Raw genomic sequence first — 24363 nt, forward strand, 5'->3', positions numbered from 1 at the left:
ATATATGTCCCCGCCGGAAGTAGCATTTAGTAGCAAAATGTACAATATAGGTAAAAAGATCAAGGTCAAAGGTCAAGAAGTCAAGGTCAAAATTCTGTGTAGAAGGTTTGAAGCCCTCACCTAGTGCCATCACATAAAGCAAACGGAATCAAAATCGGGTTAGAAATGGCGAAGGAGTAGCATTTTGTAGCCAATGTACAATATAGGTCAAAAATCAAGGTCAAAGGTCAAAGAAAACAAAGGTCAAAATTCTGTGTAAAAGTTTTGAAGCCCTCACCTAGTGCCATCACATAAAGCAAACGGAATCGAAATCAGTTTAGAAATGGGGGAGTAGCATTTTGTAGCCAATGTACAATATAGGTCAAAAATCAAGGTCAAAGGTCAAAGAAGTCAAAGGTCAAAATTCTGTGTAGAAGTTTTGAAGCCCTCACCTAGTGCCATCACATAAAGCAAACGGAATCAAAATCGGGTTAGAAATGGCGAAGGAGTAGCATTTTGAAGCAAAATGTACAATATAGGTCAAAGGTCACGGTCAAAGGTCACAACTGAAATTCTGCGTAGAAGTTTCAAAGCTCCCATGTAGTGCTAAAGCAAACAGAATCAAAATTGGCTCATATTTGACAGAGAAGTAGCAAACTGAACGTTTTGATCACACACGGACGCACAGACGGACACACGGACACACACACGTACGGAGCCCGTTTCATAGTCCCCTGCTCGAACTCGTTCGGCAGGGACAGTAATGAAGTTGTAATATGCTGTGCAGACAGATCAAATTCAACTTTAATGTCATGAGTTTTTAGACATACACTGTACTCATGAAATCATGAATATTCATTACCTGTCTCATCCAATCATGACACTCCTCTTTGGCACTGCTAAGCACCTCCCTCTGACCTTTCATGACCCGGATGTTCCAGGCAAAGTTTTCTGTTGCCTAGCAACAGACAGGAGAAACAAAGTGACAGTCATTGTGGAGAACCCTTCCAATAAAAATGTATTTAAATGTTCTCTTGCAAATTCAATGTCATTATTATCATCATCACACCAGTTTTTATTTGTGTGGGTGTACCCGAGAACAAGGCTGGCCGAAATTACCTCACAGCTCTGACAGCAATAGCTCTCACAATCTTCTTGCCATTTCAAACAACCTCTTTCTTTGTGAATTTGAGTCTATTGGGTACATTCGAGCACTCTCCTATTAGTGAACCCAACCCAACAGAACCCTTGCCACTCGGAGCTTGAATGCTCCGAAAGTGTACCATATCGCATGGAACCGAGCAAAAAGTGGACCACTTCCTAATGTGCTCTAACATGGTACCAAAAGCGTATCAAAAGTTCGCATGTGACGAATGTGCGTAACACGCACACACATCATAATGCAAAGAGTTCATTCTCTTTGTTCCAGACACCTTGAAGTAGTTAAAGCACACCAGGTAAATGACCCTCTTGCTACAAAATGCATGACCCCCTCTAAAAAATAATTCATGAGGTAGGCTTTATCCACAGAGTGCTTGGACGCTCCAACTCTGCCACAGTTAGGTATGGTTCCCTTTGGTTTGCATCCTAATTGCACCCTATGAGAGAAGTAACAGAGAGCGAACTGTGAAATCAATCAAGAAAAAATAAATAAATAAAGCAGTCCCCGAGACTTTAAAAATAATGAATCAATCCAAATACAATTTCAGGATATGAAACTATAACTCACTGCCCACATCTTACAGAAAACCCCATTCGATTTGCTTCGGTTGTTAAAGAGAAATGAGGAATTTTTTTAGAGCATGTCAGGAATCTCTTCCCTCCATGTTCTGTCTATTGTACATTCACACACAAGAGCATCCAAGTGCTAAACTTGGAAGAATCAAACTCATGACATGCTTTACAACAACCCAAATTTCTCTGTGACTGCTTAACCAAATTGAATGGGGTTTTCTGCAAACTAGAGCTACTGTATTATGATGTTATATTTGAAGACCCTGGAGTAGCATTTAGACAGTTTAATTCTATTGGTTGTTATATATCAATGCGCAAATCTGATTGTAATTCTTTTTTGGACATACTGTACACCGTCATACATACCCTTGTCAACTTGCGACCCTTGACCCCTTCTTTGGTCAGAAGCTGTGTGAGGTTGTCCTGTCACAGACAGAAAAATGCAGAGAAACTCGTCATTATGAAACTATCATTTTTGTTCACAAGCATTTACATGTAGTAAGTACACTGTAAATTCTCCATCATACTATAAAAAAGAAGCTTTGAATACTTGTCATATTTTCCACCACCTGACCACCACGGATCAATTTTCAAAGTAAAGTAAAAAAGCATCTTTTGCATACCAACGAATGGCGATGTTTTCATTCTGTGCTGATGTTCTTCCTTCATCAAACATTACCTGCAAATTTTGCCTGTCATATTTTAGGTCCAATTTTGGTAATATATGCTAGACTTAAGTCAATTGATTTAAAGTGCAATTCTGCACCAACCTCAATATGACTTGCGAACTATTACATTGAAACTTATTATTTCTTCCAGATAATTCGATCTGTCTGTACAGCATTGCAAGCGATTAGAGTTTCTTAGTAAACTGATGACATCTAACCATGGCCATTGGAAATACGTATGTACAACTGTAGTGAGCTCCCTCGTGGAGACATTATATTTTATATCAAATTATAATAATGTTTGATTTGTTTAAGATTTATTACTGTCTGATTTTATGCCAGTATTGTCTAGAGCAATTTTTCCTCTCTCTCTTCTTTTCTTTTCTTTTTTTTTAAACAAAAGCAACAACATCATCAACCATTTAATCAAACTTTGATGAAATCAATTGGAACATTTAAATCCAAAACCTTCTCAATATTTGTCCAAATTGAATGAATTTCTCTTGTTTTTTAAATTTTACTATTGTGTACAAGTATATCTGATTTACTCTACGTGTATAATACATTTGAAAATCAACTGTGCCAAGGTGGAAGACTACACTTTGAGTGGACTTGTTTGTACTGGGAGTGGACTCTTTGTCCAAGTTTCTAGACAGGTGCTTATCATTATTATTATTATTATCATTTTTTTTTTTTTTGGGGGGGGGGAGGGGGAGATGAGATGAAGATGGGGATGAGGTAGAAGTAGGAGGAAAAGAAGATAAAGGAGAAGAAGAGGAAGAAGAAAATAAGAGAAAGGAGAGGAATATAAAGAACAAGAGGAGTGGTACATATAGAAGAAAGCAAAAAAAAAAAAAGAAGGAAAACAAGATTGTTAAACAAAAACAAGCACAAAAGAAGAACAAAATGAAGGAAAGGTAGAATAAGTAGAAATAAAAGAAAAAATGAAGAAAGGTAGCAGAAAAACAAAATGAAGGGAGAGGAAATGTAGAAGAATCAGGAAAAGAAGAAGAAGATGTAGAAAAAGTAAAGGGAAAAGAAAAAGGAGGCGGAGAGGTAGAAGAAGAAGAAGAAGAGAAGAAAAAGAAACGGAAGACTCCACCAAGCTGCCAGTCTTACATGGTATTGCATACTGGAGACTTGAGCCTCCTCAATCCTGATGGATACACCCTCAGCTTGCTCCCAGAGCTTCTTACACTCCTCAACAAGCTGTGAGAGAAAAGACAGAAAGACAGACGAACAATTAACAGGTGCATCATCTTCACAAAGATATGCGGTATCCATCTCTCTCTCTCTCTACATGCACAATCGGTCATATACTGTATACGCTATAATTTTCGCGTACATAAATTTTCGCGAATTACCGCTATCACACATTTTCGCGAGTGGTTAAATTCGCGATTGGCTGGGGGACCAGAGAAAATATGAAGTGGTAAAGAAATTGTGAATTTCAACTTACTAGCAAATAAGAATGATACTAGTTATACACTGCATGAAAAAGACTTGCCAAACTCTGCGAACTAGTAAGTTAGTTCCATTTTGAAGTGGTTAAGTCCATCGCGCTAGATTTCTGACGAGTGGTAGCCTTGCGATAATGGATTGGCTCTCTACAGTATTCGTAAGTAGACGTGGACGTGCGTAAACAAGCTTAGCCAGTATGGTCTGTTCGGTAAGCCGTGACATGGTATACTAGTACTGAAATGTTCGTATCATCAAGGCAAGGGATTCATTTTGGAAGGTAATATTTTCGCATGTTGTTAATTTTGCGAATAGCTCCCGACTCGCGAAATTCGCGAAAATAAAACCCCCGCGAAATATATAGCGTATACAGTAGTTTACCAACCTGTCCATTCTCTGTCGACGAGCAAAACGAATATCGTTTGGGGGCTTTGGTGGCTTTGAGAGAATTGCTAGAGGAACAGGTTAACACACTCACCGTGGTGTAGGCAGCTATTGCCTTCTTTAGCACCTCCGGCGGGTTTCCCTCCAGCTTGAGAAGCGTGACATCTTCTTCCGTCCTCACGGCGATGCTGACGGGCTCCGTCGTCTTGGCCAGGCGGTTGAACAGCGCCCTCACACACTGCTTGAGATTAGCCATGGACGCCAGACCGCACGACTCCTTGAAGCCAACATTGGCGCACTGGATGTTTTCCCGGAGGTCGGTGGCCTCTCGGAGGGGCTGAGATGCCGCCTGGATTGGTAGAGGATCGACACATACAATCACAGCTAAAATAAATCCATAATGGATATTCACTATGATTGCATTTTGACAAATCAGGCAAGATAGCAAGTAAATGTAAAAGGATGATAGCAGTCTTAAATCCTTACGATGCCCAAGCACTCTCGAGAATTAACCTGCCAGGCATCATTTAAGGATTATGGCTGCTATCAAAAATTGATATTATTTGATTAAAAATTCTTTTACACAATGCTGAAAGTGAGGGTGCTATACAAGTGATGCATAGGCCCTACAGTTACCAGAAACTTCTCCTCTACATGTACAGTACTATCTAAAAAATAATTTCAACTGTCTATAGACAGTTAAAATGGTATGGCGGAATAAAATGGGAATATAGATGCGGAATATAAATCAAATAAAGAACTTTTGGTTTCAGGCGATGAGACAAACTATCACTTCCTCGGTGATCTGAATGTGTACGCTATCTTTCCCCAGCTGCGCTTCGGAAGGATGTAGCTATCTTTCCCCAGCTGCGCTTCGGAAAGATGTAGCTATCTTTCCCAGCTGCGCTTCGGAAAGATAGCTACATCCAGATCACCTCGGAAGTGATAGTTTGTCCGATCACCTTCACCAACGCTGATTATTTGCTTAATGTTCTCAAATAGCCAGAATACTTTGTTTGTAAAATAATAATCTTTTTTTTTTTGCACAATTGATGGAGTGAATCCTCATATCTATACACAATGCAAAAAGTGCAATTGCACTAGTTTGTTACATATACAGAATTTTTCCTATGCACTGAGTGATAAATCCATCCATACTGAGTTGTAAAGTTAGCATTGTCCTTTAATGTAGTGTATACATAATGCTTATCTGGAATGCGTACAATCACCCACAACAGCATTTCCTCTACGTGACATGCATTATCTGAAACATGACTGAACTTCTTGACATACAATGTATATATCAGCACTTAACTAAATGTAGTCACATCTTGTGCCTCTGAAATGAGCATATACATACCCTGAATGCTTCATCAACAGTTTTTACGCCTATTGACTTCATGCGTGTGTACTCCCTCGACTTCTTGGATTTCTTCACCGACATTCCTCGCCGTGTCGGTTTCTGAAGACAAGCAGACAAAAAAAATGATGTACCAAATGAATAAGGCTCAATGTGGTAATACTTCCATAATTTGTCACGAAAATCAATCTTCATTTCACTTTCATTGTCGGTGAGCTCTTGAAAATATGGACAATTCTGTGAAAACAGAAAAATAAGTGGATAGAAGTGAAGTTTCTGAAACAGCTGCAAAGACTTGGTTGTTGTCTTGATGTCTGACACTATGAAATGATTTTCAAACTTCCATCTAATTCAAGAAAGATAAAGTTTATTGTACAACATATATTTGACCATTTACTATCATCTTTCATAGTAAATGCTCCTAATTCAATAATTCCATTGTTTAAAAAATTCCCTGTTTGATGTATGGCTTTGTAGCCACAGTTGGAATTGGAGGTTATAAAATATTTATGACATATTCATCCATTATGAATATTCATTATCAATTGGATATCACCTTAACCCGGCACCTGTTGATGCCTGATAGGTTGTGTGCAAAATCAATGGGAGTCTCAGAATGCCACAGGGTATGGGTTTAGTAATACTGAATTCATTATAAGATTGGTTACCACCTGTACACACCTGTCCTTTGTTCATGCTGATGAATAAATTTATTCCAAATATTATTCTTGATATTATAAGATGATGAAAGATTACATATCACATATAAGCCGATACCTGTTTGAAACCATATACATGCACAATGTGAACTAGAAATGGATCATTTAAGAATCTAAAGTAACAATGTCATTATGCAGGACTAGACTCAAACATTTTTCTCTCTGGTGGTCCATTGTGGCACCTACATTAAAACCTTCAACCCGTTGAAGACAGACTGATTTTGCTACAACACACATTTTCCATAGACACCTGCCCGAGTATACTCGGGTCTCATCCTTAAGGGGTTAAATCCAAAATGATGGTAGCCCAAAACAAAAGCAAACACAAAAAGAATCATAAATCAATATTCAATCATAGTTGTCTAATGAGGCCACAAAAATATTGTATATAATTATCTATATATCTATCTATCTATCTATATAATTATAGATATGTAATACTGGTATATTTTTTTTTATTTTTTTAATTTCAAACTTCAGTGGACCCATATCAATTGTTACTGGCTAAGGGCCACCGCCAATGTTGAGCTCTGATGCATGATTACTGAAGAGAGAATTCTCAGATTCTTCAGGGCGTTCAATCAACTAGGAAGAATGTTTAACCTGGGCAAAGTACATACAGTTAGCATCCAGTTTCTTTCTGTGGTATTTTCCAATGATATAAAGGACATGTACTCTACTCTCCATGTTTGCATGGATGTAGATAATGAGATCATAAAATGCAAAGTAAGCAAAGTGACAAAAATATTGATGGAGAAAAGACGAAAATCCATGATCAAAATATGTAAGATAAAAGAAAAAATATGCAGCTGATTACTTAAAAATATTCCAAACACCAAAAAGAATCCCCTTACTGTGTAGAGTTGAGGGTGTCGTGATCAAACTCATAATAAACCACAATCACCAAGGATATCAAAGTGGAATTCTACACCAAATTTAACTTTCAGTAAAATGGAATATTATCTGAGGAATGATAAATGGTAGAAGTCTCATGAAAGTCACACTTACAATAAAATAGTGAGAGTACATGTATTTGAAAGTTCCACATGTTTGAAACCGTCAAACGAACACTGATGTCGGTCAAAACCTCATAATAATAAGCTATTAAAGATTATGATGTCATCAGTTTACAGCTCTCCAATGATTTGCACAGAAAAAACAACAACGACAAAAACTAATGCTAATATTTTGTGTCAATTCAATAATTAATTAGTGGGAAGATGAGCAAAGAAAATGTGATTCCATCGGGATTCGAACCCGAGACCTCCGGATCGTTACGCCGGTGCTCTACCGACTCAACAGACCCGTGAAGGATCCTTGAGTCATCTTTGAAATGACTTTAAAAAAGTCCTTACTTCAATCTCAAGTGACTCTAAAGTTAATGCATTCCTTAGGGAACCTGGTGACCTGTGTATTAAAGTTAATGGGGATTCTAGTATTCAGTATGGAATGGGTTATAAGTGTAAAACTCTTCAAGGACCTCTATAAACAGAACTATCAATGACCCTTCTCTGACTCTGGAGCAAGGCCTTGATTGAACCCTAGAAAATTTCTGAGAGTCCCTCAAATGCTCCTGAAGGGATGCTCAAACAACTTTGATATGACCCTCACAGGTTTCTAAAGCGACATTAAATGACATCTAAACCCATTGAGGATGGACTGATTTTGCTTCAACATGATTTCCCATAGACACCTGCCTGAGTGTACTCAGGACTCGTCCTCAACGGGCTGAACAACCCTTAAGCGACCCAAATGTGACTCTAAAGGACCCCTCGGTGACAATTAAGGGGATGTTTAAGAAAGACTCAAGTGATCCTCAAGTGATTCTCACAAGTTCCCTGAGTCATTTATCATTACACCTGTAGGTTGATAATAAGTTCACACTGTATATAGTTCATATATAACTGATCCTGAAGAGATATCAAGTATTTCTTAACCCGTTCCTTACGGGAACCTGGTTTACCAGGTTCCCGTGGGAACAACTGATATACGGGAACCTGGTTTACCAGGTTCCCAAAATGAAGACAAGGGTGCCTGTTTCAGTGGCCTAAATTCATGTTTCTTTGTGTTAAAATGCTCAGAAAAGTGGGTTTGATAAAAAGATCAGAGTTTACTCTATCAGGATTTGTTCTCCTTCTGTTTGGAAAATGCGTGTTTTACAGTATTATGTACCTTTTTGTGATTTAGTTTTTTTGCTTGTTCTGTTGTAAACTCGTACGAACATGCACATAGCGATCAAGGCTGAGACCAGTTAGAAATGCGGGTTCGCTGACCCCAGTCACCTCATTCAGGTACCTGGTTTTGTGTAGAACAAAAGATTCTGAGAGCTCATCAGCGCACGCTCTATTCATACCTCGCACCCGATCGATATTTCCATTGTTCACTGGCACATGTAGTTGACCGTGGAAAGGGGGACACAATGAACCGCTTCACTGCCTTCACACAGGTGGATTACCAACCTGTCTGCCCCTTTGTCGACGGGCAAAAAGAATCTCGTTTGAGGTCATTAAAAGACACTCGGAGAATTGCGGAAGGAACGGGTTAAGTGAGCCTCAAACAACACTAAACGTGCGACCAAGATACCCTTTAACTGGCCCTCAAGGGGGGCACTATAAAGTTCATCTCACCTGCCACTGTGCTGGAGAAAGCCACTATGAGAACAGCATAAGGTAACAAGGAAAAGATCTTTAAGGCATAATTTACAGTACCATTTGCAGACGAAACAAAGATGCAGCTTTAGTGCTTCAAAATAGTTCACACATGTGAGTCAGGGACAGAAACAACCAAATGTAAATAACAACAATACAAACACAACAATGATCATATGACATCTCTCTTACTCTTTTTTCCCTAAGAAATCTCATCAGCTGCACAGAAATATAAAAATCCCCAAAGCTAGAATCCACGCTGGCAGTCTACAAATGGCTTTAATAGGTGTTTATGAAATACTTGTCATTTTGTTTTAATTTTCCTGGTTCAAATGAGTATCACATTATGGTATTTTATATGATTTACTCATTCTTTTTTATGCAAAGGATACTAGTAGGACACCTTGAAAGAGTGTCAACATGGATAATTTGACGTAATTTGATTAAGCCTGAAGATGGTAAGATGTTGAACAGATTCTCACCCCTCCTCCTCGCTTGTTCGTCACCGCCACATGAACGAAGAGCGATGCTGGCGCCAGCGTCTCACCGGTGTTGGATAGCAGAGTTATGTGTCTGTAACCTGGGAAGAGGAGGAGGAGAAGTCCAGACAATTATCAACATTAACCCATTAAGGACCAGCTGATTTCATCATAACACACGTTTCCAATAGACACCTGCCCGAGTCTACTCAGGACTAGTCTTCAACAGGTTACTAAAGCGACTCCCCACTGGAAACTACATATATGTGTACCATGTAATATTCACATGAGGGGTACATTGTAACAGAGGAATAGGGATTCAAGAGGTAACTGTGTAAAATGTCAGCACCAAATGTGACGGGAACCTGATCGACTCATGGAGAGTGGACTTGTGAGTATGACACAGGACAAGGCGATTTGGATGAAAGGTAAGATTATGACGTAATTCTACACTAACTTTATTCTCTTGTGACACATTTGGGCCACTCACATCTTTAAATTTGAAATTTTGGTGGCCTGAAATATAAAAAGAAGAGGGAATATATAAAATTCATTCAAAATCTCAGCTGCCCGATCAAACAACCAAGAGATATCCTTCTTTGGAAATTTGGTGGAATAACATCAATTTTAGTGGTCCCAGGCCACTGGGCCACAGCTAAAATAATGCCGAGCCCTAATGTATTTGTTAGAAAAAGGCTAAAAAAGTTTGATAACTCAGCCTTTGATAGTTTGATTCGTCATCATTACTATGAATGTAATCATAGTCATCGTTAGTTCTCGTTGTTACAAACTTGATGCATCTCCTACGTACCTGGCTGTAAGCACTCAAATGGGATGGTGTACTGGCCAATGAACTCGTCTCCGATAAAGTCGTCGTCGAGGACGACGAACCGCACGAGAGCCAACTCCGGGAGGTTGACGGAGAATTCAAAACTTTCATCAAAGATGGGATTGTAGCCTGGAAGACAGAGTAACCACAAAATGCACATATTATCATTCTCTTTTCCTTGAATAGTTGATGACTTTGCCTGAAAAGCATGTTGCCACTGACCCCATAGCCAGAATTCAAATAGTTAGTTTTAAATCTAGACCATAGTATGCACATTTTGCCTGCCGGGAATAGAATGTGAATGACAGTTTGCATACGCCAACAGACATTGAATAATAAATAGGTACTAGGTTGGCTGTTGGTAGACTAATATACATCGCATATTCTACAGCGTAGAGTACAGCTGTTGTCTATGGCCAGATTGATACATCGGTAGGGCCATTGTAAGTTTTAATGATACATCCCGTATTCACAGCTGCTGTGTGTGTCCGATTGATACATTGCTCGTTTATCGGTAAGATTTAATGATTGATTACCCTCCGGACGTCGATGGGCGTAAATGGCCCCAAGTTGACCTTATAAAATAGAGTGTATGTGACAGAATTTTTTCCGTGATTCGACTGTACCCGTGTATAAGACGCACCCCCGATTTTTCATATTTTCCGACAAAAAAAAAAGTGTGTCTTATACACGGAACCGGTATACGCTGATATACAATGTATGCATGTAACGATATGCCTATCAAGCTATACTTTGTTCTATAGTCCATGGAATAAATCTAAGCAACAGATTTGATGGTCTGGTCATGGGTCTGCTTTAATCCTTGTTTGTATGTATGTGCACAGAATGCAAAGTAGGCAAGAAAGATGGAAGCAGTCAAAATTTTGGACTGGTAGGGTATGGTACACTTTAGGAGTTTTCAAGTGCTCCTCTGATGTGGGTACAGTTATTATACGGTACATGCTCGAACACAGCCTAATATCTTTACCATTGTGAGGCACTGTTTTCGTTCTCTCCTCTCGGCAGTCTGCTGGAATCCCAAATATCTCCACAGATATGTAGGGGTCTATTACCTGAGAAAAAATTAAAGAAAGGAATGAAGTTTGTAATTCAAATCAGCAGATCACAGAGAATGCCTACATAACAATAATAATAATTACATTAATATGGCGCTTTACCCTGGTGTTTCTAACATGTGCACTGGCGCTATTTATACAAGAAAACTAGAAAACACAATAACATTTAAATTAGGACAATGCAAGACCAAAATAACATAACAGTAACAAAAAAGAGAAGATAGGGAAAACAAACAAACAAACAAACAAACGAAAAACAGTACATGTGATACAAAGATACAATAATTAATAACTGACAGTATGCGCCTCCAGAAAAAAAAAAAATAATAAATAAAAAAAAAAATATATATATATATAAAATCTGTTGATATCATACAGCTTCACCCAAATATTAACTACAATGTACAATGGCAATAAAACATGAATTATAGTTTGCATAAAATTGTCTGAAACTGCCAAAAATGTGAATTGCCTACAAGACCTTTTGTTCACAATTGATCCACTGTGTCTCACATCTCACATTGCCAATTCCTTTCATTTTTTTTTTTTTTTTGTTCAATATTTTTTATTTGGATACGACAGGCATATGCATAGTCTTGTTTCAAGACTGGCTTGACCGATTCATTGTTAGTCTCACCTCTCCTTTTGATCCAGACCCCCTTGGCTTTGGGAACTGCTGTCCGCTGATGATCTTTATATGTAGGATCTGAGGGGACACACCTGGTATGACGTCAAAGGAGTTTGGTCTGAAGTAGGCTATCTCTGCAAAAATGGTGAAAAGAAAACGCAGGTAAAGGACAAACAGAGGATGTAAGAATCAGGTACAATATGCAGTCAGCTATACATGTACAAGTATGTGACCCGCAACAATGGTTTCAGGCAAAAGTCGCACGAGCAAATTCCCTCCTTGGCGGGGTACAAAGATTTTGACCAAATATTTTTGTCGATTTTGTTTGTTTGCAGAAATAGAATAATGTAATATGTTTTCTAGATGTAAACTAAATTTCCTGGCATAAGACTAAAAGGTTTTCCTATTGAAAATGGAATTTTAAACACCCTATATTGGATCGCACTCGTCAGTTTTGATCTTCTTTTGAACGCCGCGCCAATATGTGGCCAGTGTTGCTACGGTGTGGCGTCTCGTGTGCGATCGGCTAGTGCGTCTCACACATTTACATAGTTCGGCTCGCCTCGCAGCGTTTCGGGAATGTTTTGTCCAGGCGAGCATGCTCCACAGTCAGCAGAACTGAGCTCTACTGTGTGTGTTGGCATTTCATCTGACAATCTTTATTATGATCTTTATTATTATTTTTTTATTGCTATATAAAACTTAATGGAAGTTTAAACTCAATAAACACCTTAAGATCAACTTTATTAGATATTATGGTAAGCCAGCAGTTTTCCCATTCACTTTTTATTCAATGGATTCCACTTCAAATTGTCATCAAAATTAATCCCAACATTCCTTTGTAACTTACAATGTATCTTATCATGTAAATGAATGGCTGCATGAAAAAGCCTTACAAATTTTCATTTTCATTTGAAGTTGGACTATAATTGAAGGCACAAACAGGATATCATTGCCTGCAAGGCAGAAGGGCCCCAAGGTTTGCATGCTCAAAAACTTGCTATGACAGGGCCCCTAAGGTTTGCATGCTCTGAAGCTTGCTAGGTCCTTCTGCTTGACAGGCAACGATATCATCATATCGAGTTAATCCTAACTTTAAGATCAACCTTTAAACAAAAATCCCTTGTGAAACAACACTCTCCACCTCCCCACCCACTGATAGACATACAAGACAAACCTTCTCGCATGATGGCGGGCTTTAGGATGTACCCACAGCTGCCGTTCATCTGGAACTTTCCATCATAGAGGTCGATCATGAGACCGGGAGTCTGGTAGTTGAGGGCCACTGAGAAAAAAAAATGTAAAAAATAAACAATAAATAAAATAGAAAAAGAACAAAGAAAAAATAATTATGGACATAACAGCAGCCAAACAATGTGAAACTTTTTCAACAACACATCATTTATCAAAAACTATATTAGCCCATTGAGGAGGAACTGACTTTGCTTTTACACAGACTTTTCATAGACACCTGCCTAAGCATACTCCAGACTAGCCTTCAACAGGTTAAAGAATGTATCCAACAAGATATGGTGAAGGTTGCCTGAATGGAACAGAAAAAAAAAGAAGAAAAAAAAAGTTATAAGCTCTGCATATTTTTTCATGTTGCAATATTAAACTCAGAAATTATGACTTTTAGATGGAATACTGCTGTAGTCAACAGATTATCAAATAAAAACCTACTAGTTTTATGGAATCTTTGAGCAGAGCACCAATGAGTGAGTTATGATTTGATGACTTCGTTGCCTATTAATCTGTATGTTTGATGACAAGCAGCATACCCTACTATTAAAATGCTTTTCATTTAAAAAAAAAAATGAGATTTTTAAATAAAAAACTTTCTTACCCTTGCTTGATACATGTACATTAGACACATCTACCATTCCCTCTTTTTTTTAATATTCTATTCGAACTTTTACATTCAACTTGAATGTGGTGGGTAGATACATTGTACGCTGTAAATACAGTCCCACACACTCAAGTTGGTGTCAGTTCCAACCAACCTATTTGACAGCCCACATTCCACATATCCTGAGGGTTGATGTTTGTGGAGTCGACGCGGCTTGGATTCGGGTATACTCGTGACAGAAATTTCTTGTTGTGGCTGACAAAGTCCTCGGGACTCATGTTTGCAAATTTGTCAGCGACGCTTTCACAGAACGAGCACAGTTCCCAGTAGCATTCTGGTCAAAATAATATCAATGTACATACAAAAATAAATTATAGAACAAATGATGGACAGTTTAGTATTTGATACATGCAAAACTTGATAAGTATATTGAAAATTCTTCCATATTTCTTACTAAGGACTGAGATTGGTAAATCTATTATTAAAATAACCCTTTCTGTGCCAGGCACTTTGGACAGTGTGTATAATGTTTAATATTGTGGTTTTTTTTGTGTGTGTGCTAATCAGCACTTTATAATAAAATGTTGAACAGACATATTCCATTTGAGAAAAAGAGAGGAAACTTAATCTTCCAACTATAATTGTATGTTACTGATCTGAGAATCAGTAATATGAATGACATACAATTTGTATTTAAGATGCTTTTGAGAATTCTGAAAAGAATGATATATTACATGTATATATATAAAAAAGTAATGGCTCAAATATTACCAAAATGTTAACCCAGCTACATGAAACAGCACCATAATACTGCCCTGTCATCGGTGAAAGCTAAGCAAGAAGAGGAAGAATCCTTGATACAAAGTAGCCTCTACTCACGTTTTTGCCTCGCTTCGTTAAAACCCAGAAAGCGAACAGATTTGCATAGCGCGACGAGATCGGAGAGCTCCTTTATAAGTGTTCTCCGCTTTGTGCCCTCCTGAACAAAGAAAAGTATACCAGATACAACGTGAATCAAAAACTAAGAAGCTCATCATCGCTGGGGTCACAAGACTTTGTATCTACAAAATGTCAAATGTTCAGGAGAGCAAAAAAAACCAAACAAACATGGCAGCCAAAGCACTATATCAAATGGGATAGACTTTCCTTTGACATGCCGTGGTGGCTTCATTTTTGGGGTAAGACAGCTAGGATATGGACAGGACATCACTCAACTGCTTATATGACCATTAATCCAAAAAAGTCATTTTCACCAAACTTTGAGATTCAAGGTCTTGTCACCCCAACGACGTTATGTCATTCCATATCACAAGAGGGATTGCTTGGTTCATTGAGAGTTAGCTGTAGTGCATCCATTACTCTTTATTTCTTTTGCCAAGTGGCTAATCAGACGGAGCGCCTTCTTCACCCGATGTCTGGAAACCAACTGTCAATGAGTAGATACATTGTATTACTTACAGGAGACCCAAACCCAAAGAGAAATGTGGATTGAGTGAAAGCAGCAACATTAGTAGGAACACATCAGTGAAAGTTTGAGGGAAATTAGACAATCGATGCAAAAGTTATGAATTTTTAAAGTTTTGGTGTTGTAATGATTGGATAAGGAGACTACTAGAGTTCATGACGTCATGTGTGGACAACAATATAAAGAAAATATAAAGAAAATTCCACAAAAATTAAATTTTCATGAAAATTACACATTAAATCAACTTTAATACTGACATAATTTAAGGGTAGCAATTATTCCCCTGCTTTCTGAGAGCAGTAAGTGAAGTGTTCTTTTATTATACTGGAAAAGTGAAAGCATGTTGAATTTTCTTTTATTGTTGTCCACACTTGATGTCATAAACTCAAGTAGTACCTCCTTATTCAGTGGTTCCAACACCAAAACTTTAAACATTCATAACTTTTGCATCCATTGTCCGCTTTTCATCAAATTTTCACTGAGATGTGTTCTACTAAAAATGCTGCTTTCACTCAATCCACATTTCTCTTTGGGTTTTGGTTTCCTCTAATCTCCACAAGCCTTATTGCATCACATAAGATCTGACCAGTCAAGAGACATTCAGTCACAATGCATGAGAAGAGAAGATTTCAAAATGTTCATCATCATCAAATCAACTCAATCACATGCAGATAAAACATACTTGTTAGTTTAATCAAATCAAATGGAAGGAAACTTCACAGATGAAAAATGCAGTTTACAAAGGTATGCTTTGTTATAACAGAGCAATGTCGTTGACCCTTTCAGATATTTGCAACTGATTGACAAATTGCCCTACATCGACGTAAATAAGCACTGAATTGATCAGTGTTTTAGTAGTAGCCATGATAAAAAATCATGGGCGTACATACTCGAGCAGGATTCGAACCCACGACCTCCTGATCACCTCCTTTCAGATATTCTTCACATACTTTTTGATTTACCCTTCCTGTTTTTCCCTTTCCCCTGTCAGTGTTTTCTCCTGTTTCACAACACATTTCAGAGTCTTTTACATTATTTTCTTTTATTTTTCTTCATTTTTTTTTTCTTCTCCTTTTCCTAATCATTTTCCTAAGCATGGATAGTCTCCTACTTTAATTCTTCATTCCATGCTTTTGGTTAGTTACCATCTCATTCTTTTTCTCCTTCTCCTTCTTCTTCTTCTTCATCTATCTTCTTTTTTCCTTCTTCTTTTCCTTCTTATACTCCAACTGCTTCTACTTATTTTCATCTTCTCATTACTATTTTCCTTCTTCATCTTCTTTTCTTTTCTTTCTTCTTTTTCGTCAGCTTCTTCTTATCCTCTTTCTTCATCTCATTCATCCCCTAATTTCCCTCCATCAGTCACCCTTTTCTCCTTCATTCTCTCCCTCGTCTCTTTCTGTTCAACCTTCTCCCCCTTTATTCTCTGTCATCCTCTGCATCTTTTCCCATTCTGTTCATCAATATTTCAAACATGGCAAGAAAAAAAGGGGGAGAGGAGAGGATGGAATGGGGCGAGGTGAGGGGGAAGCCGCAGAATTTAGGCAAACGACGGTCCCACGTCAAAACCAACTTTCCAGGAATCGCCACGGCGACATAGAACACCTGGGACTACAGAGACTTTGTCTTCTCCTTCTTCTTGTTTCAAAAAAAAAAAAAAAAATGAAGCTCTCATTAACAAACACACACACACACACCTCTGACAGGGGAGTGAGCGAGGGCGCTACATCAATATTGAAACAACAAACACTGGGAGGATGGAATGTAAACAAGTCGAGTGTCTGGAGGCACTTGACTTCCACACCGTGGTTAATGGAAATGTGCTGCTTAGCCTCAGCCTCAAGGCTACATCTTTTTTTAAAACGATAATAGTATGTCGTTTCAGCTGTTTAACCACCTTCTGCAGTTTTGCAGAATTTCTTCTCAATTCGAAAAAATGCACCTTTACCCTTCAGTATTTCAACTGATGTATCTAACTCCTTACATATCGATTCAAATTCAGACCAAAAGAAACTACTTACACAGAAAGAGGGAGAGAGTAGGAAAAAGAAATAGCTGTTTGCTGAATGTAGGCTACAAATGAAATGGGGAGTCCATTTAGAACTCTACTTGCCACTCTATTTTGAGAATGTTGCAGTAAGTCTTATGGACCACTAAAAGATAAATCACTGAATAAGGACGGAGCAGGCAAGAATGTGGATTAATGCACAGAACTTTCAGACTTTACGGCATGACATCTTCAAACCATGCAAATTTCCAGAAAGAATTGAATTAAAAAAAAAAACGAAAAACAAACACTGCATTCATGGGGAAGGGTGTTCAACACAGACCCCATCCCCTACAAAAAACAACAACAACATGTAAATAAAATAAAAAATGATAGAATGATAATACACTGTGGCACTTCAGTCAATGTGTTTCCTTTTAGTGACACTTAGCCTTGCATCCAGTCACAAGTGACTTTATACTTCTCAGGTGTCCTCTTGCCTTTACATGATACTCTACGGTATTTTCATAATGTCACCATCTCATTCCCTTTCATATATTTACTGACAACTTGTTCATACACAAATGTTCATAATTTTCATGTAAAGGTGGCTAGTCTATCGATACCTAAATCCATTTTCTAATTGATACAATTGTGTGCATTATTAAAATGTCAGCAGAAGAAAGAGTCATTTGATCAACATCCACATGAATGACTTTTTGGTCCATATATGCCCCATGATTTTCATCAAATTTTGTTGGAAGATAGGACTGCTAGAAATAAAAAAAAGACAAACAAACAACAAAAACAGGAATACATTACCATGTCAAAAGAGTATACTGTTGAGGTATGGAACTAATCGATCATCACCATGTAGTCTTACGATTTGTCATATCTTTTCCTCAAAATGAAAACAGCATTAAATAAATGAACAAATAATGAATATAACAGATGATATTCTAACAGAGAGGACAAATTTTGACAGGACCAAGTCTAGTGTGTTTAACCTGTTAAGGACCAGTCCTGAGTCTACTTGGGCAAGTGTCTATTGGAAATGCGTGTTGTAGCAAAATCAGCCCATCCTCAACAGATTAAAAATGCTCCATTTTTGCAATGCCATACCTCTTTCCATCTGATTCAATATTTTTCTGAAATGTTCAAAAATGACGCCTGAATTAAGATCACCTGATTCTACAGATCATCTTTACAATGGCACATAAAAAAAAGTTTATCCTAAGTATGCATTAAGTGCTGCTAATCTAGTGCACTTAAAGAAAAGGGCGTCAACCCGTTGAGGACGGGCTGATTTTGCAACAACATGCATTTTCCATAGACACCTGCCCAAGTATACTCGGGACTCGTCCTCAACAGGTTAAAAAGGCTTATGACTGGATGCAAGACTAACCCACACACAATCTTCCAAGAATCTGGATGCATGGCTGGAAATGAACACAAAAACCTCACTGTACTGTACTACCTGGGCTATCGCCCTCATGAGTTGGTTTGAGGTCATTTTGTCCTTTAACCTCTTGACCCTGGGGTCACCCTCATCTCTCTTCCCGAGAGAGAAGAGCCGGCCCTGGACGAAGCAAAAATGGAAAACCTTGCTGTGTGAGCGAGCGACCTATCACCTCTTTTCGGCTCAGAAGATCATGACATGTTTGAACACAAAGTAAAAAAGATTTCCATGGCACTTTGGCATTTTTTGTTCCACCATCACAACACTGCAACCAGTAAGGGGCTTTTACACCTGACCTGCCTTGAGTTATGTAGAGTTGCGTACTGATTATACTGAAAGAAAAATGATACTCAAGAAAAAAAAAATGAAGGAAGCAAGATATTGTATGTCATCTTTTGGCTCACAAGGAAATACAAGCTTGTGGAGAAAGGGAAACAAATTTCAAAGTATCTTTTTGCGCTCTCTTCTTTCATCTTCAAACAAGAAAAGTCATTAGACTGATGAGCCTTCCATAATACAAGTGAACAAACAATATTACTACTAGGAACATGTATCCAGACACTTTCTGATCTTATTCCTTATCCTAATAAAGTCACAACCGTCGGAAAATGCTTCACTTGGGAGTTACCAGTGAGGGCTTTGATAGTTCTTGAGCTCTTTCACTAAACTTTTCTCCGTGTACAGACATTGGGTCTGTTTAGACTTCTTCACAACTTCACACAACAGTACACCTTTTCTCCAGTTTGACTTTGTTTCCACAAGGATCTCTCTTATTTTCATATATACAGGGTTTTCCAATGCAAAGGTGTTTCAGTGTCACAAACAATGTTCACATTCATGACAAAGCTCTTTCACTTAATTTGAGCTTGTGTGAAATTGAACACATACACATACTACTGTAAATCACTACATTTTTGCGGCATGAAATTTTCGAGACTTGGAGCCGACGGCCTTTTTCGCAGCATGAAATTTTCGCGAGTTGCCTCTAAGATTCAACGCATATAGAGGACACAAGAACTTTCCCATGCATTTTAATTTCGCAAATCTTGGCTCTCGCAAAATTCGCCAAATTAAAATGCACGCGAACATTCCTCGTTTTACAGTATGTGGTGATGATTGCTGTAAATGATCACGGCATAAATTGCTCCTATTTTACAAGTGTGAACAGACCCATGTGGGTTGACTGAAAAAAAAAAAAAAAGATTCTTTACCTTCTTGATTTTCTTTCCTCTGTCCGTGTCGCATCCTTCATCCTCATCGGTCACCTCTCCCTCCTCCCCGTCAAAATCGTCTGGCAGTTTTTTGGCCTGCAGAGAGAGAGAGAGAGAAAGGGAGACAGAAAGAGCAAGAGAGAGAGGGAGAGAGAGAGAGAAGAAACAAGAGAAGAGGAAGGAAAAGAAAGATGGGGAGAGAGAATTACTTAATATTTTTTCCAATGGTAGACATCAATAGATTTGATGACTTCGGATGAGAACAGATGACACTATCCACCATGGCCAGCAAAACATTACCGTTAAGAAGACTCACACGTCCCTTCACACATGCTAATGAGACAACTTACTTTGTAGTCAGCCTCCGACTGTCTTTTTTTAAAACCATCTTTTATACATCTACAATTTTTTTGAAGGTGAAAAATCCCACAACTTGATGAAGAGTAATCAAGGGGGGGGGGGGGGGGGGACCATCTTGATTACTCAGTTCTGGAGCGACAGTTTCTCAAGGTACAGTGCGTATATAAAATTGGCAGAAACCACATTGCATCTCAATCAGTCATCAAATAAATTGATAGAATAACTGGAGAAGCCCTCATTCTTTGTCATCAAAATCATTTGGAGGAAAAAAAAAAGGAAAAATATCTATCTACAAACGATTCTTATCTTTTCAATCTGTCCTACAGTTTTGTAGAAACGATAGGCATATGGTATGATAGAATGATACTATAAGGTTCCATGAACAGGAGTTAGTAACTCAAGTGATCTTTGTTTGGTGTACTGCTGGTTGCTTCACTGTCTAAATTGTTCTATCTTCTTGTCTTTCTTGTCATTTTCTATTTCTCTCCTTTTCTCATCCTATTTCTCTTTAATATGTATCTTCCTCCTCTTTTCTTTGTCATTCCTTCATTCACCTTTACTCATTTTTAATGTCATACCCATAGTTTCCACTGCTTCTTGTCTTCTTTCCTTCTTCATCTTGTTCTCATTTGCATTTTTTTTTTCATATTCATTCTTCTTTTCACCCTTGTCTATCCCCCATCCCCTCTCTCCTTGGCATATCAATGTAGATTACCACGTTCCATACGGGAACCTGGTGGTCTGTGTATTATTAAGTCTATTGGGATTTCAGAATTCTAAATGGAACGGGTTAACTCTCCGTATGCCATGGTGTAAAAACCTTGTGTGCTATATCACTGTGACAGCACAAAGTATAAGCATGTTTTAAAAAAAGAAAAATTCTGTTTCTTCAAAAGCCATGTAACATTTTCATAGATATTGATTTTGCTAGAAATGCAAGATAGCCAAGTTGTAAATAATTGTGAGCTTTCGTGAGATGTTGATTCTACGACAAAGTTATAAAATGCTATGACAGTTTCAATATTCTGTGCGGCCTATTGCAATTTGTCAATCAATTTGTGCACGGTTTGAAATATACAAAGTTGGCATGCCATCAATTGGGTTAAACACATAAACTGATGGTACTAACAGAGTTAATTGCTTGCCTTACTGACTTCTTAGGGTTATTCTGCCCTGTTTCCCTTTTGCTATGGGGTAAAAGACCCAGCAGTGTGGGAAGAAAGAAGCTTTGCCTGATTGAATCGATCATCCTCCGCTTCCCACTGGGGTACATTCGAAAACCACACTCATTGGTAATACTCCAGTCTCCATTCTGCAGCTGCGTGTAAATTCTACTTTATACGCAGACATCAGTGATAAAGCTGCTATTACTATTCATTATAAAAATTCTCAGATGTATCCAGGCATAAGAGGGGGGGAGGCATTTTATGAAGCATTTTGTCCTTCAATTTGTCAGACAAATTTACTCTCAACCATTCAGATGCACAGATTTTGGTAGCTTATAACAGTTTGTCGTAGAAAATATCCGACAAAACGCTTCATAAAATGCCCCGATGGTCTTCTTACACTACAACCTTCTTACTTTACTCTTGCATGAAAGAGGGATCTACACCATACCTTAATGAGAATCTTCTCTTGAAGATCGTGGGGTGAGGGGAGCGAGCCTGCACCCCTGTCCACTGGCCCCCGGTGGAGCTTGTCACCAAAGACCGACTTGATGTAGTGTGCCATTGTCTTCTGCTGCTCTACACTGCAATGGTTCTCTATCGACACTATAACAGGGAAACTGAAACAAACAGAAAGACATTTTTAATACATTAACTGATCAAAATTTAAAAATTAATTCAAATTAACTGATCTTATTGCTTTTTCAATAAAAATACTGAAATGCAATTTAGGATGCAGGAAAACGCTGATATAAATATCATCTACTACCCCTCATTTTTATATTGTCTTTGTTTCATATTGACAAACTGTGATGATGCAATCAAAACTGTTTGTTCAGTGGTTACTGCACTCTATGACTACTGAGCTGAGAAAATTGATATACAGAAATACTGGCCAGGGCAATTGCTGGGCTGTGAATGACAACACTAGTGATGTGGCATTCCATCTTAATTTCAGTCCCTACATCCATTACATCACATTGACATCGATCTCCACACCAGACCACTGGTACTATTAAGGTATATCAGTGGGACTAAAGGGACGCTGTTCTACATGACAGCAAAAGATGTCAAATCAGTAGTCTCCTTTTCAGACCCTCTGTCATTTACACTGCACTCGGTCTGTTACAAAAGCCACACACAATGAAGTGTCAGAAATCATAGTTACTCTGCCAACGTTTAGATCGCACTACCCTCCGTAGTTTGAAATGGGAAGTGAAAATATTGCATCGAAACATTTCTTGCTTTCCTTCCTTGCAACTGGAGAGCCAAAGGCATTTCTTCGTCATGTTTCAATCAAAACAAAATGAAAAGAAGATAAATACACAAAGCACATTTGCCTGGTGCTATTTCACTCCTTCCCTATGAACTAAACATTGGTACGATTCTACAGACAGAATGATTTCTGTACAAGGGTTGCAGAAACAAAACTTATTAAGGGGCCATCTGGAGCAGTGAAGACATTTATGCAAAACCATTAAGTGGACACAGTAAATATGATTGGGATGGTCTGAAAACTCACGGGATGGTCTGAAAACTCACCTCACTGAAAAATAAATGCAAGCTACATTTTTTGTTTTGTTTTGCTTTGTTCTTTTGAATGAATAGTTGACATCTGTTTTTATATTCTTGATATCTTCCATACCCTATGAACTCATTTTTGCTACCTTTTTTTTTAAGTTGCTGTTGAATTGTGTCATTGCTTCCTTATCAAAATTGTTTGATGTAAATCATATGATGATTTGTGCAGCACACAGAAAGGAATAAATTACATGTACTTTGTATGTATGCATTTTATTGTGTAGTATGACTACTACTTCTTTAATATGAAACAAAGGGGATCTGTTTTTTGTCAGAAAATGAAAATAAAGACAAAAGAAAACCACTTCTGGGCAGCATATTCATAAGCATGTCATTTTAAGTAAGTGCAGCAATAGAAATATAATCCAACGTGACCAATATTTGTTTCTTTTTTTCACTCTATTTTTTTTTTTTTCGCACAAGCCGGAGGTCCTTGGGGCTGATTCCTTGCAATTTGAGTACACACTCCTTCCTGTTCTAGCTCTCCAAGCGCGCTCAAATTTCACAGATCTTTTGCGCTGCCTTTTAAAAGCCGCTTCTATTCCAAACACACAAGGACTTCCTCTTAGGGGTAGGCTCTACTCTTGATTGCTAAACAATGCGCCGAGGGCTTCTTCCATGCAAAGGTTTTCCCCGAGGTATTCCATCTCGACAGTTGCCTCTTTTATTAAAGTAAACAAATATTTTGGGGGAATACCAAAGCTTTGTCAAAATATGTCACATTCATACATTTCTACTATTATGGGGAGAATGAAACCTATACACATGTGCACGGATTGAGGGAACGCAGCAATATTTGAATACACGTCATGTCATGTCATGTCATTTCATTTCATTTTATTTCATTTATTCATTTTCATTAAAACAACAATAACAAATGAGCAAAACATATCATGCAAATACAGAACAACAATATAAGAGTTTCAAATATATTTGTCAAAATCATCACAATGTAATAGTTTGTAAAGCAAACATGCATGATATTTACTATAATTAATGATTGATGTTGAAAACGGAAGGGGAAGCTAAAAAGCAGGGCTCGTAATATGCATTCCCCTCATATGCACACAGTGAGGTATACGGTACCTGCAGTTAATGCTCAAATAGGAATATCATTAAAAAATGAAAAAAAAAAAAGAGTCCAGAATCTAGACTATTGTTGCTCCTGTACTCACTCGGACGTCTCAAAGGCATGCTGGTTAATGGCCTCAATGGCAGCCTTGAAGAGGATCTTGGAGGTAAGGGTGTGGCCATGGTAGATGATTGGCTCGTCATTCGCACCATCCCATACATCCACTGGACAGAAAGAGAAACAAAAATATT

General features: G+C 38.1%; 1 protein-coding gene across 1 annotated transcript in view; it reads right to left on the reverse strand.

Moving 5' to 3' along the window:
* The window catches only part of LOC139728107 (inactive phospholipase C-like protein 2), a 172845-nt gene that overhangs the window by 1364 nt on the left and 147118 nt on the right, over positions 1 to 24363 (reverse strand). Inside the window, exons 11-25 of the mRNA XM_071639070.1 lie at positions 24216 to 24336; positions 21911 to 22079; positions 19934 to 20029; positions 14691 to 14790; positions 13966 to 14145; positions 13140 to 13247; positions 11972 to 12096; positions 11247 to 11331; positions 10241 to 10387; positions 9433 to 9530; positions 5584 to 5685; positions 4318 to 4572; positions 3501 to 3590; positions 2080 to 2136; positions 842 to 937 (exon numbers count right to left, since the gene is read on the reverse strand). Of these exons, the coding sequence (XP_071495171.1) occupies positions 842 to 937; positions 2080 to 2136; positions 3501 to 3590; positions 4318 to 4572; positions 5584 to 5685; positions 9433 to 9530; positions 10241 to 10387; positions 11247 to 11331; positions 11972 to 12096; positions 13140 to 13247; positions 13966 to 14145; positions 14691 to 14790; positions 19934 to 20029; positions 21911 to 22079; positions 24216 to 24336 (1829 nt within the window). The remainder of the gene's footprint in view (positions 1 to 841; positions 938 to 2079; positions 2137 to 3500; positions 3591 to 4317; positions 4573 to 5583; positions 5686 to 9432; positions 9531 to 10240; positions 10388 to 11246; positions 11332 to 11971; positions 12097 to 13139; positions 13248 to 13965; positions 14146 to 14690; positions 14791 to 19933; positions 20030 to 21910; positions 22080 to 24215; positions 24337 to 24363) is intronic.

The sequence above is a fragment of the Diadema antillarum genome, unplaced genomic scaffold (assembly GCF_040938485.1).
Source record: "Diadema antillarum isolate AM-2024a unplaced genomic scaffold, OU_Dant_1.0 seq00000164_RagTag, whole genome shotgun sequence".
In the NCBI taxonomy this organism is placed as follows: Eukaryota; Metazoa; Echinodermata; class Echinoidea; order Diadematoida; family Diadematidae; genus Diadema; species Diadema antillarum.